The sequence below is a fragment of the Scyliorhinus canicula genome, chromosome 23 (assembly GCF_902713615.1).
Source record: "Scyliorhinus canicula chromosome 23, sScyCan1.1, whole genome shotgun sequence".
Taxonomy (NCBI): Eukaryota; Metazoa; Chordata; class Chondrichthyes; order Carcharhiniformes; family Scyliorhinidae; genus Scyliorhinus; species Scyliorhinus canicula.
The window spans coordinates 9,644,411-9,659,260 of NC_052168.1; the positions used below are offsets into that span (position 1 = coordinate 9,644,411).

Sequence of the window (14,850 nt, forward strand, 5' to 3'; positions counted from 1 at the left end):
GCCCACAGTCATCTTGTGTGCTTAAAAGGGACTGTGTTCATTAGACCATTGTAGATTAGGATGTACTTTGTAGTCCATGTTAATCCTAAAATCTGTAAATTGTTAAGCTAAGGGGAGGGGAGTAAAGGCAATTCTTTTCATGATTAACAAATGTTTTTTTCTTGCTGGTAAAATCAATTAGTTTTCCTGTGACTCTATTCCTCCACTTTACTATTGGGCGGGATTCTCCAGTGCCACAGCTGCGTTTTTCTCGGTGTCGGGGGAGCGGCGCCCCGTTTGCTTGTGGCGGGATTATCCGTTCCTGTCGCTGTCAATGGAAATTTCCACTGAAGCCAACCCTTGCCGCCGGGAAGCACGGGCTGCACTGCCGGTGGCACCAGGGAATCCCATCGCCAACAGTTCCAGCCACTGTCATTTGAGCCAGGGTTCCATTCTTCCCGTCCAATTATAACATCAACTGGGATCGTAACAACAGAGAAATCATCTCCTGTCGTGGGGAAGATTTAACTTTAGGTTTTTTTTTTTTGCTTCTCCTGTCCTGTCCCATAGATAATCTTGGTGGGCTACAGTTCCACAACTTTGAATCCTGAATGTACTAACTGCTTGCCAGCGCCTTTGTGGAATCCATGATACACTGTTTCCCAGCAAGGGACATCAAGGGACACCGTGGGCAGCACAGTAGCATTGTGGATAGCACAATCGCTTCACAGCTCCAGGGTCTCAGGTTCGATTCCGGCTAGGGTCACTGTCTGTGCGGAGTCTGCACATCCTCCCCATGTGTGTGTGGGTTTCCTCCGGGTGCTCCGGTTTCCTCCCACAGTCCAAAGATGTGCAGGTTAGATGGATTGGCCATGATAAATTGCCCTTAGTGTCCAAAATTGCCCTTAGTGTTGGGTGGGGTTACTGGGTTATGGGGATAGGGTGGAGGTGTTGACCTTGGGTAGGGTGCTCTTTCCAAGAGCCGGTGCAGACTCGATGGGCCGAATGGCCTCCTTCTGCACTGTAAATTCTATGATAATTAGTATGAAATCCATAATATCCTGGCGAAACGAAGGACATAAATTAGAATGGAATCCATAATAACCGGTTCTTATTAAATGACGCAAATCTGTGGAGACAGAATGATGAAAGTAGCCGTAACAAGGGTGCGCGTTTCTGTAAGCTACCATTTCCTTCAGGTGAAAGGGAAGAGAAGTATGCAAAAGAAGGATAGAAAGTGCTAATGTTTCTATTGGTCCATTTGCCTTGGTTTCTATTGGCTCGAGTTATTGTCCTTTCATTGGTCTACAATGAAAGCTTAATTGCGATATTATTGGTGTATGTGACATGCAAATGAAGGATTAGAATGCAATTACAAATTCTATTGGTTAATCAAACTATAAATATTTCTGCTTACTAGATTAATTTAGAGTAAGACCAGTGCATCCCACTGGCTTTGCCCTCCATGTTCACATGTCAATAAAAGTTGATCAAAGAGCTCCTGTGTCAGCCTTGCAATACTTAGACACCGTGACTAAGTGAACTTAACATTTGAAGCATCAATATGGTTAGCGTCAGCCAGCACTTCATAAAGAGGATCGCACATCAGGTTCTCTGCTGACAACCGTGAACACGACATCCAATGGAATTCACTGAGTGGCGATCAGGAGCAGTGGGCCTTGGCTGTCCCTCACCCGCTCACAAAGCACAAGTCCAAGCGTGTGTTTTGCATGAGATTAGCGTGATCAGCACAGACCATGGATCAAACTTCGGATCCTCTGGTCACTAGGTTCGGGCGTACACCTGCCGTTCCTTATCAATCCGTTTTTTTATTGAAGCGGAATTAAACCTGAACTGGTGGAGTTCAAAGAACTGTTAAATTTTTATTTTATAAATTTAGAGTACCCAATTCATTTTTTCCAATTAAGGGGCAATTTAGCATGGCCAATCCACCCACCCTGCACATCTTTTGGGTTGTGGGGGCGAAACCCACGCAAACACGGGGAGAATGTGCAAACTTCACATGGACGGTGACCCAGAGCCGGGATCGAACTTGGGACCTCGGCGCCATGAGGTTGCAGTGTTAACCACTACGGCACCGTGCTGGCCCGAAGAACTGTTAATTTAACACGGATTTCAGACGCGATGACCTGCATACAAAGGGTCTTTTGGCTGTGAAGCATTTTAGGATGACCCAAAAGCACAATAAATACAATTTCTTTCTTCCTGCTGACTGGCACCCACGAAGGAGTGTGTCATCCCAGACGCAATTGGTACTTGTAGGACACAGGTTAGTGTGCTCAGGAAGGGAAGGGGAAAATGTGGAGAGAGAAAAAGATAATTCAGAGGTACCCCTCTTTTAAACACTACAAAAGGAGAAGGCAGGGAGAACGTGCATATGCTGGACATACTCCAGTAAACTCACCGTTACTTTCGGCTGATCACTGAACGATCGTTTGTTGCACTGCTGCTGTGCAGCCACCAGCTGCTGGATCATCTCCTCCTGTTCCGCCGTCAGCCTGGCTATGTCCACCATCACTGGCGAGTCCTCTGCCGGCACCACTATTGTCTGCGCCATGTCATCCTCCCGCTTCTTCTGCTTCTTGTTGCGGATCTGCTCTTCCGACAGGACACCTGGAAGCCGCAACAAACAGGTTAATCATTCCGGGTTTGCAGAGGTAATTCACTTCATCATCTACTCTTGACTTCTATAAACACTGTGTTCTTTGTTTTCATATAAGGTTTGGACTATAAATAAATATGGATTAATAGTCAGGTTGATAATTAATTAGAAAACTCTCCTTATACTTTACCTCCCATTTATTCTCCCCTCTATCCAGTTCATGAACACTCGAGCACCTTTCATCAATCCAAAATTTATAACCCTTATTCTAACCCAACCACAATTCTTTAAAAATTCCATTATCAACTTCCTATTAAAAGAAAATCCCAAACCTCTTCATCTTCTCTATCTCCTACCTGTTATGGGCCAGAGTTTAGAGAACCCCAAAGTGTGTCGTGGAGTTCACCTGACCCACAATTTTGAATAGATTGTGGTTATGGGGAGCACACGGAGCTACTTTACAGGTGTGATACAACAGAGATCTACAGTACTTTTAAATTAAAAGTGTTTATTTTTGAAACCAGTTAATACTTTATAAACCCACAGTAAACATCTTAACAACTATCAACAGCAATACAGTACTCTATAACTAACTCTTAATCTTTCCTTGGAACATCCACAAGACAAAAAAAAAAACCTTTTTGCAGAAAGCCTTCAGGTTTAACTTCTCTACAGAAACAGGTATTATTTTTTAATCACCAAAGGATCTGGAGACAGTCTTTAGATTGCAGAAAGAGACTAATACATCTTCTTGCTATGACTGCAGCTCTCAAAATGAAACTAAAACACACCCTGTAGCAGACAGCCCAAAGCGAAAGTAAAAGCAGACACAGCCCGGCTCCACCCACACTTGACATCACTGATAAACACCCATTTCTTAAAGGTACATCCACTACAGCTATTTTATAAACACCCATTTCTTAAAGGTACTCTCAGATGACATACCCTAGCACATCTGTTTCCTCTACAAGGTCTTTGAACACATCATCCTGCTTCATTCCCTTCAAACCCATTCAGTCTGGTTTCCATCAGCGCTAGGCCTAACCTGGTCGAATCAATCAACAATATTCTGAGTAACTGTATGTTGGGGCCAGGCTGTTCCTCCTTAACTCCTTCAGTTGCTCCATGTCTTTCAAAGCAGTCACTCGACCCGGCCTCCTCTACCAACTCTGATCCATCTCCATGCAACTGTCCAATTCTGCTTCCAATCCTATCTGTGCCAATGCAGTCAACAGTCAGCACCACACCTCCCCCCGTCTAATGGCATCACCTACAGGTCTACGTGGCTACCTTCATCATGTTTCAAGGATCCTTAACCCCTTGCTTCTGCTGAACAGCAGCATCTGCAGCCATATGGTCAAGTTCAGAAAAGCCACCATTCCAACTTTGCCACACCTCGATCGTGACAGGCATGACAGCAATGAAGTCCAGCCTGCTATTGGTATGTTTTTTTAAATAAATTTAGTGTACTCAATTCTTTTTTTTCCAATGAAGGGGCAATTTAGCGTGGCCAATCCACCTATACTGCACATCTTTGGGGTTGTGTGAGGGTGAAACCTACACAAACACAGGGAGAATGGCATGTTGATCATATTGTGAAGGTGCACAGGTTTGATTAAGTACTTAGAGCCCTTATAAAGAGAGATTGCTGGGACACTGGGTTAGCTGGTGCGACGCAGGCGTACGCATTGCTGCATTCTGTAAATAAAACCATTATCATCTGTAAATAAAACCATTATCAAGAAAAGTATCAGTGTCCAGTTTCACACTTCAACTGGTTTGGGATCAAGTTAACACTGGACAGCCAGTTATCTCTAACAAGACAGAGACTATCCTCTGCATCTATCTGCCAACCTTTATGGCCAGATAACTCGTCCCATCTCCTTTCCCAACTACTTGCTCAGGCAGAATTTGAAAGCAAGCACGCTCAGTTATACGTCTCTCTCATGTGAGCTTCAAGCTCCACTTCTAGTCTGCTGAGAAGATTGCATGCGCCCCAACTCCAGAACCTCACCCTCTGCCTTGAACACTTAGCTCAGCCCTCATCCTCTGTACAATCAAAGCTCGACATCTCTAACTTTCTCTATGGCAGCCAAACCTCACTCTGCAAAAAAAACTCCACCTTACCTACAACTCTGAGGCCTGAGGCTCTCAGATGACAGGCCGTAAGCAGGTCTGAGGATTGCGTCATCCTTCTCATCACCAGCCTCCGGTGGCTTCACAGCTATGGTGCACTTGTTTCCAGATCTTCCCACGCCACCCCCACCCACCCACCCACACACGCATATACACACACTAACTTCAGAGGTAAGCAAACAGTTCAAATCTCGCTTACAATGTTCTCTCATTCCCGCCTCCCGGCATTTCCGCAGCCGGCATTCTTGGCACTTCCTGCGCATGTACATGTCCATCTCGCACTTGCCGCTGTTCTTGCAGGTGTACTGGGCATTCTTGATGACGCTGCGGCGGAAGAAGCCCTTGCAGCCCTCGCAGCTGAGCACGTTGTAGTGGAAACCCGATGCTTTGTCCCCGCAGACGCTGCAAACCTCGTTCCCCAGCATCTTCGGGGCCGGGCCCTTCTTGCGCTTTATCATTGGCTCGTCCCCTGAAAGACGGGGCAAAGGAATGAGATACAACCGCTCACAACTGAAGGACTGCTGCATAATGAGTTTTATAAACAAGGCCGATAACACACTTGAACAAAAACGATGTGTACGTATATATCGCATCTATAACGTAATAAATCACCTTGAGGTGCTTTGCTATCGTATTGCAAATCCAATGCAATACCAAACCACAAAAGGAAGATTGGTCAAGGAGGAAGGTTTTAATGAGCGTCTCAAAGGAGGAACACAAGGTGGAGAGGTGCAGGGAGGGTATTCCGGAGCTCAGGGCCGAGGCAATTGGAAGTACAGCCACATGTTTGGTGAGGCATAAGAGACCAGGATTACAGGGGAGCAGCTATCCCATGGGGTTGTGGAGTTGGAGATTACAAAGATAGGGAAGGGCATGGGACACGGAGGGATTTGAAAACAAGGGGGAGAATTTTAAAATCACCGCTTTACTTGCCAATGTAGGTCAGTGAGCATGGGGGGGCAATAGGGGGATGGGACCCGGTACAGGCTCATAAGACATAGGAGCAGAACAAGGTCACTCGGCCTATCGAGTCTGCTCCGCCATTCAATCATGGCTGATATTTTTCTCATCCCCATTCTCCTGCCTTCTCCCCATAACCCCTGATCCCCTTATTGATCAAGAGCCTATCTATCTCTGTCTCAAAGACACTCAGTGATTTGGCCTCCGCAGCCTTCTACTGCAAAGAGTTCCACAGATTCACCACCCTCTGGCTGAAGAAATTCCTCCTCATCTCTGTTTTAAACGATTGTCCCATCAGGCTGAGGCTGTGGTTCTGGTTTCTCTCACGAGTGAAAACATCCTCTCCATGTCCACTCTATCCAGGCCTCTCAATATCCTGTAAGTTTCAATAAGATCCCCCCTCATCCTTCGAAGCTCCATCGAGTACAGACCCAGAGTCTGTACTCTGACAAGTACAGACTTATATGACAAGTCCTTCATTCCAGGCATCAGAGTACCGACTCTGGGTCTGTACTCATTGGAGCTTCGAAGGATATGGGGGGATCTTACTGAAACTTACAGGATACTGCATGATCAAAAATTTCCACTAAATTAAACTGAAAGAAAATTGAAACCATTGTTTTTGATTCCCGTTCCAGACTCATTCCATAACTGCTGAGCTCCATTTTTCCTCCTGGGATTAAACTAGACTGTTTGCAACCTTAATGCCGGACTTGATCCCGAGATGAGATTCCAATCTCATATTTGTGCCATTTCTATTTCTACCGCAAGGATCTGTTTTGGGGCCACTGCTGTTTGTCATTTTTATAAATGACCTAGGAGAGGGTGTAGAAGGATGGGTTAGTAAATTTGCAGATGACACGGAGGTCGGTGGAGTTGTGGATAGTGCTGAAGGATGTTATAGGTTACAGAGGGACATAGATAAGCTGCAGAGCTGGCCTGAGAGGTGGCAGATGGAGTTTAATGCAGAAAAGTGTGAGGTGGTTCGCTTTGGAAGGAGTAACAGGAATGCAGAGTACTGGGCTAATGGCAAGATTCTTGGGAGTGTAGATGAACAGAGAGATCTCGGCATCCAGGTACATAAATCCCTGAAAGTTGCCACCCAGGTTAATAGGACTGTTAAGCAGGCATATGGTGTGCTAGCCTTTATCAGTAGGGGGATTGAGTTTCGGAGCCACGAGATCATGCTGCAGCTGTACAAAACTCTGGTACGGCCGCACCTGGAGTACTACGTGCAGTTCTGGTCACATTATAGGAAGGATGTGGAAGCATTGGAAAGGGTTCAGAGGAGATTTACTAGGATGTTGCCTGGTATGGAGGGAAGGTCTTACGAGGAAAGGCTCAGGGACTTGAGGTTGTTTTCATTAGAGAGGAGAAGGCTGAGAGGTGACTTAATAGAGACATATAAGATAGTCAGAGGGTTAGATAGGGTGGACAGTGAGAGTCTTTTTCCTCGGCTGGGGATGACCAACACGAGGGGACATAGTTTTAAATTGAGGGGTGGTAGATATAGGACAGATGTCAGAGGCAGTTTCTTTACTCAGAGAGTAGTAGGGGTGTGGAACGCCCTGCCTGCAACAGTAGTAGACTCGCCAAATTTAAGGGCATTTAAATGGTCACTGGATAGACATATGGATGAAAATGGAATAGTGTAGGTCAGATAGGCTTCAGATGGTTTCACAGGTCGGCGCAACATCGAGGGCCGAAGGGCCCGTACTGCGCTGTAATGTTCTATCTCTGTAACATCACCTAACTTTGCCCTCTCCCAGCTCATCAACTACTGAAGCCCACATATATTGCCTTTGTTACGTACGGACGTGACTATTCGAACACCCTCCTACATAGAATTACATAGAATTTACAGTGCAGAGGGAGGCCATTCGGCCCATCGAGCCTGCACTGGCTCTTGGAAAGAGCACCCTACCCAAGTTCAACATCTCCACCCTATCCCCATAACTCAGTAACCCCACCCAACACTAAGGGCAATTTTGGACACTAAGGGCAATTTATCATGGCCAATCCACCTAACCCGCACATCTTTGGAGTGTGGGAGGAAACCGGAGCACCCGGAGGAAACCCACGCACACACGGGGAGGATGTGCAGACTCCGCACAGACAGTGACCCAAGCCGGAATCGAACCTGGAACCCTGGAGCTGTGAAGCGATTGTGCTGTCCACAATGCTACCGTGCTGCCCGTGCTGCTCCTACTGGCTGGTTTCCCATATTCTGCCCTCCCTAAATGTGAGGTAATCTAAACTTTGCTTCCAATGTCTGAACCCGTATCAGGCTCTGGTCAGACCCCGTTTGGAGTATTGTGAGCAGTTTTGGACCCCGTATCGAAGGAAGGATGTGCTGGCCTTGGAAAGGGTCCAGAGGAGGATCATGCAGTATTGATTGCAAACAAACAAATAAGGCAAATAGGTGAGCTGGACACTGACAAATAATTGGTTTAGGCCGTCTGCTTGTGTTCGATCTTTGGGCATTTTGCTTTAGAGAAGAGGTCAGAGAGAGGAAGGAAGTTTTATTCAGACGATACCAGGAATTATGAGGATCAGTGGTTCTCTCCAATGGAACTGTGAAGATTATGAAGAGCTTTACTGTGAGAATATAGAACACACTACCCATAGAGGGAATTAGCATAGACACATCCAAGAGGAACCTTAATAAATGTCTGAGCGAAAGGAATCAAATACAGATATGCCGATAGGGTTTGATAAAATAAGATGGGGGAATGCTCATATGTAGGCGTGTTGGTCAAATGGCCCATTTCTCTGTTGTAAACTTCGATGTAATTCCGTGTAAAGGTATGAGGGTTATAATAATAAATAGAAAATTGAATTTTATTGAAAAGAGAGACATACGGCGCGATCCAACGGCCACGCTGCACCCGAAAAGCAGCTCGCCACGGCGCAGCGTGGCCGATAGAAGCCAGGCGACCCTGTTCCTGGGATCTACCCGGCTCGCAATGTTGCGATGTAAATAGGTGGGATCACTTTTTTTAGCAAATCTGCGTATTAGAGCGATACAGCTAGTCTCTAATGTGCAGATTCCTGAGGTAGGCAAAGCTTTGGGATCTTACCAACCTTCGCCTCGGACACCTCGAGCGAGCGCCGTTCAGCACTGGTCCCCACAAACGGGGGACCAGAGGGAACAGCAACTTGTGGGGGATCTCCCAGGGGATCGGAGGCCCCCAGGTGCTTGTCCTTTGGGCAGCATGGTACCCTGGCACTGCTGGTGCCACCTGTGCACCCTGGCTGCAAGCGCCAGGAAACAGGCAGCTGAACGTGCTCGCTCTGGGACTGTGTTCCCCTTTTGGTTGAATCGTGCCCATATTGTGGAAGCTTGGGGTTAGAACTCTTCTACTGCAGTATGAATTGCGATTGTTTGAAACTTGGTATTCTTGCATTTGTCCTGATGACTGCAAGATGAAAAGCTTCAGCTGCACCTCTCTTTTCTGCGATATTCAGATAGAAAATTCTTCAAAGCTGATGCATGCATTTAACCTCTGTGCACCGAGCCACTTTGTGTGAAAGGTGAGTAAATAGACCAATTCCTGGTGAAATACCTTGTATCCCAGTTCCTGTGCTGTTCAAGTATTTTCCGATCGCACACTTCAGTCAAGGTAGAAAATGTGAACTTTGCCGAACTTTGAAGTAATAATTCCCTTTTTCTTAAAATAGAACCTTACCGCAGATACTGAGGGAGTATTCTGGGTCGGTGGAGAATGACCCATTGTGGAGAGTAGCGACAGAGTCACTACCCTCCTCCACCTCCTCTTCCTTCACATGATGCGGTGCGCTGTCTGCACTCTCCTCAGTGACGGGCTCCGTGACACTTTTGTCATCTTCTGAAAATAGAGCGAGAAAGAGTCAACATTAACCCAGGTCAATAAAACCTGACAATGATATATTCAAAGTGTTACAACTGCCCTGGAAACAAAATCTTTTTTGGAACATCACTGTCGCGGCCGGCTCTCAATGAACAATTCACCCAGTGCCGTTCCTCCGCCTCCTTCCCGTAACCCCGCACGTTCTTCCCTTTCCAGATAATAATCCCATTCCCTCTCAAAAGCCTCGATCGAACCCGCCTCCCCCACACTCTCAGGCAGTGCATTCCAGGTCCTGACCACTCACTGAGTGGAAAGGTTCCTCCTCCTGTCCCCGTTGCTTCCTTCGCCACTCACCTCAAATCTGTGCCCCTCTCATGCTCGATCCTTTCACCAACCGGAACAGTTTGCCCCCCCCCCCCCCCCCCGCAATCGGCTCTGTCCAGACCCCCTCGTAATTTTGAACGCCTCGATCAAAATCTCCTCTCAACCTTCTCTTCTCCGAGGAGAAAGGTCCCAACTTCCCCAATCTATCCATGTAACTGAAGTGACTCGACCCTGGAACCATCCTTCTCAATCCTTTCTGCACCCCTCTCTAATACCTTCACAGTTTTCCCCAAAGATAAACATGAGGAATAGGAGGAAGCCATTCAGCCCCTTGAACACGTTCTGTCACTCAAAATGATCATGGCTGATCAACATCTCAACTTAATTTTGCCATCCCGATCCCATCTAATAAAAAATGTATCGATCGTTATAGTTCCAAGCACTCGCCGACTTTGTTGGGGGGAAAGGAGTACCTAATTTCTATTGTCCTTTAAATGAAAAAGTGTTTCCTGTTTCTGGTCCCGAATCCCGGGACCTCTTTTAAGATTCGGTCCCTTTGTTTTTGATGTCCCCACCAGACGAACTGGTTTCTCCATATAGACGCGGTAAACATTTTAAACATCTTGAATGGATGACTCTTCAATCTCCTGAACTCAAGGGAACCCAAGCCATGTTTATTAGAGTTGTCCTCATAACTATTTTAAAATAAATTTAGAGTACGCAATTCATTTTTTCCAATTAAGGGGCAATTTAGCGTGGCCAATCCACCTACCCTGCATATCTTTGGGCTGTGGGGGCAAATTCCACGCAGACACGGGGAGAATGTGCGAACTCCACACGGACAGTGACCCAGAGCCGGGATTGAACCTGGGACCGCGGCGCCAGGAGGCAGCAGTGCTAACCACTGCGCCACCGTGCTGCCCTCGAGTTGTCCTCATAATTTAACCCTCGAAGCCCCTGTACCATTCTCGTGAATATGCACTCCCTTCCAAGGCACACAGCATCCATTAAGCTCCTGCGTCAGACGTTTCTAGCTCACCAGCACAGACTGTCAGCCCATCAGAAATATTCAAAAAGGCCTTCCATAGAAACAGGAGGTGGTCATTCAGCCCCTCGAGCCTGAACAGGGTGGGCTATTGAATTAGCTCATGATTGATCAGTATCTCAACTCCATCTACCCACCTTGTTTCTGTAGCCGTTACTATTCTCACCAAATGAAAAAAAAAATTGTGCATCTCAATTTCGGCATTTTCAATTCGTCCATCGCAGCAAAGACCTTCTGTTCTAGATTCCCAGTTGCTGAAGGGGCTCTTCCTGACCTTACTGTTGAACACCTAGCTCTAATTCTATTTCAAGGTTGTGTCTCCTACAGCTCACTGGGACTAGCAGCAGCCTGGCCAAAGAAAGGAAAAGCCTTGCACAAACCTCAGCAAGTCCCAAAGTAATTTGACAGCCAATTAACTTCCTTTCTTTTTTATTCATTCAAGCACTTACTGCCCATCCCTGATTGCCCCTTGAGAAGGTGGTGGTGAGCTGCCTTCTTGAACCGCTGCAGCCCATGTGGTGTAGGTACGCCCACTGTGCTGTTCGGAAAGGGAGTTCCACGATTCCGACCCGACGACAGTGAAAGAACGGCCGATACATTTCCAAGTCAGGATGGTGTGTGGCTTGGAGGGGAACCTCCAGGTGGTGGTGTTCGCACCGCGGGGCTGTTTAGCACAGGGCTAAATCGCTGGCTTTGAAAGCAGACCAAGCAGGCCAGCAACACGGTTCGATTCCCGTAACAGCCTCCCCGAACAGGCGCCGGAATGTGGCGACTAGGGTGTTTTTCACAGTAACAACTTCATTGAAGCCTACTCGTGACAATAAGCGATTTTCATTTCATTTATTTAGTTTAGGGCACATGGCAGCCAATTTGCACATAGCAAGGGCCCGCAAACAGAAACGTGATAATGGCCAGATAACTCTGTTATAGCGACATTGGATTAAGCGGGTGGCCAAACCCACCCAGATTCTGCTGGCACAGTGTGTCAGTGGACCTATAGTTAAAGCTCTCCCAGAGCCTTGGAGAGGAAGCAGAGGAGATTCACCAGATGATGCCGGGGACTTCAGTTCGGTGGAGTGCGTACAAAAACTGAGGTTGTTCTCTTTTGTGAGGAGACAGCGGAGGAGAGATTTAACGGAGGTTTTCCGAATTATGAAGGCCGTTGTTAGGAGCAAATGAGGGGAAATGGTTTTGATGGGGGATTAGATTAGCAGTCAGAGGACAAGATTGAAGGGATCCAGGGGGGAGGTGGAAACATTTCCTTTTGCAGGGAGCTGTTATGATCTGGAATGAGATGCCTGAAGGGGGACCGGAAGACGATTCTGCAGCAACTTCCTACAGGGAACTGGAGATAAAAGTCGTACCAACGTACAAGACAACCCCATTATTTTCGGCCCCTAAAGTCATGCTTTTGCATATACTGGCCATATGAGCCAACCCCCAATTTTCAACCAATGCATGCTACACTCGCATTAGTAATCAAAGGATAAGATTGAAGAGTTCCCGAAGGGAAATTTTTCACCTCACAAATGGATGTTTTGCTTACTGGTACCTTACAACTGGGTTCAAATGTGGACGGCACGGTAGCACAGTGGGTAGCACTGTTGTTTTACAGCTCCAGGGTCCCAGGTTCGATTCCCGGCTTGGGTCACTGTCTGTGCGGAGTCTGCACGTTCTCCCCGTGTCTGCGTGGGTTTCCTCCGGTCCCGAAAGACGTGCTGTTAGGTAATTTGGACATTCTGAATTCTCCCTCTGTGCACCTGAACAGGCGCCGGAATGTGGCGACTAGGGGCTTTTCACAGTAACTTCACTGCAGTGTTAATGTCAGCCTACTTGTGACAATAAAGATTATGATTATGATTATAAATGATCAAGCAGGCAATATGGGCTTGTGATATGAATATGTGTGGGGGTTTAAGACATAGAGTAGACCTTGTGCGGCAAACGGTAAAGATAGGGACCACCCACAACCATACCGGCGGTTCATTTTTATCCCTGCCGCACAAGTCGACCCTAATTTCTGGGGGGATTGTTTTCGAGGCTTCAAAGGTCGACTTGTACACCAACATCCGGTCAAGAAAGGAAAGATTTGGAAGGCTACAGGGAAAGAGCGGGGGAAGTGGATTGGATTGCTCTTTCCCAGGGGCAGCACGAGCAGGATGGGCTGAGTGGCCTCTATCTGTGCTGGATAGTTCAACAAAAGGGCCTACCTTTGCCAGCTTCCAAGCCATTCACAGCTGAGAAGGACATCTTCCATCACGTGCGCCACTGCATTGTGAAGATACAATCCCGGAGGGAAGCTGAGAAAGAAATGTGCAAATCGTTAACGGCGCAGTTTTATTTTATTCCTTCACTTCTTTGCCCGGAATTGCCGAGCTTCAGCTTTGTAATGTAAGACTGCCCAGCGGCCATTCAGACAATGAGAGTAAGAGAGTCAACAGGCTATTCAGCATCAGGGGGCATCATAACTGGTTGGTGTGTCTGTGAACAGTAATATTTCCCCCCCCCCAAAATTATACACACACTTAATCCTGTTGGTGTACAACAGTCAGAAGCCGGGAACCCTGGCTGAACAAGGAGAGTTGAGCTCCATTACAGGGCCCTATTACAGGGCCCTATTACAGGGCCCTAACACACATCGGTCAGCCACTGTAGCTGCAGAGGGGTGCAAGTGCCTGAACCCGCGCAGACACAGGGGGAACGTGCAAACTCCACACAGACAGACCCCGTGAACCTATCAACAACTGTTGTAAACAGGGAAGGAAATCTGTCGTCCTTACCCAGTCTGGCTTATATGTGACTCCAGGCTCACAACAACGTGGTTGACTCTTAACTGCCTCTTTGTAATGGCCCGGAAAGGCACTCAGTTCAGGGGCAATTAGGGATGGGAAACTAATGCTGGCCTTGCCAACGATGCCCGCATTCCTTGACAGAATAAGACCAGTGGGAGATCTGGGTGTCCTGGTACGTGAATCACAAAACGTTAGTAGGTGTAGCACGGTGGTGCAGTGGTTAGCACTGATGCCTAACAGCGCCGAGGACCTGGGTGCAATCCCAGCCCCGGATCACTGCCCGTGTTGAGTTTGCACATTCTCCCCGTGTTTGCGTGGGTCTCACCCCCCACAACCAAAAGATGTGCAGGGTAGGTGGATTGGCCGTGCTAAAGTGTCCCTTTATTGGAAACAAATGAATTGGGTACTCTAAATTTAAAAAAAAGTTAGCACAAGTGGATAGCACTGTGACTTCACAGCGCTAGGGTCCCAGGTTCGATTCCCCGCTGTGTCACTGTCTGTGCGGAGTTTGCACGTTCTCCCTGTGTCTGCGAGGGTTTCCTCCGGGTGCTCCGGTTTCCTCCCACAGTCCAAAGACGTGCAAGGTTAGGTGGATTGGTCATGATGAATTGCCCTTCGTGACCAAAAAGGTTAGGAGGGGTTATTGGGTTACGGGGATAGGGTGGAAGTGAGGGCTTAAGTGGGTCAGTGCAGACTCGATGGGCCGAATGGCCTCCTTCTGCACTGTATGTTCTATGCTCTTTGTGCACGTGATTAGCAAGGTAAACAGAATGTTGGTGTTTATTGGAAAGTAGATGGAATATAAAAGTGGGGAGGTTTTACTACAGCTGTACAGGGCCAGGGTGAGACCATATCAGAAGTACCCCTTTTTTGAAAAAAGATATATAAATGTGTTAGAAGCAGTGCGGAGAAGGTTCACTCAACTCATTCCTAGGATGAAGGAAGAAAGATTGAATAGGTTGGGCCTATACCGCTGGAGTTTAGAAGAATGAGAGGTGATCTTACTGAAACATACAAGATTCTGAAGGGATTTGACAGGGCAGACACCGAGAGGCTATTTCCACCTGTGGGGGAGACTCGAACCAACAGACACAGTTCAAGAATAAGAGGTGTCCCTTTTAAAACCGAGATAAAGGTCATTATTTTTCTCTCAAGGAGGGG

The 14,850-nt window shown here is 47.2% G+C and overlaps 1 protein-coding gene across 2 annotated transcripts in view; it reads right to left on the minus strand.

Moving 5' to 3' along the window:
• Positions 1–14,850, minus strand: part of LOC119956512 (oxysterols receptor LXR-beta-like) — a 47,178-nt gene that overhangs the window by 14,895 nt on the left and 17,433 nt on the right. For both annotated transcript variants that reach the window (XM_038783796.1, XM_038783795.1), the window contains exons 3-6: positions 13,108–13,197; positions 9,388–9,546; positions 4,938–5,207; positions 2,405–2,613 (exon numbers count right to left, since the gene is read on the minus strand). In XM_038783796.1, the coding sequence (XP_038639724.1) occupies positions 2,405–2,613; positions 4,938–5,207; positions 9,388–9,546; positions 13,108–13,147 (678 nt within the window). In that variant the 5' untranslated portion in view covers positions 13,148–13,197. The remainder of the gene's footprint in view (positions 1–2,404; positions 2,614–4,937; positions 5,208–9,387; positions 9,547–13,107; positions 13,198–14,850) is intronic.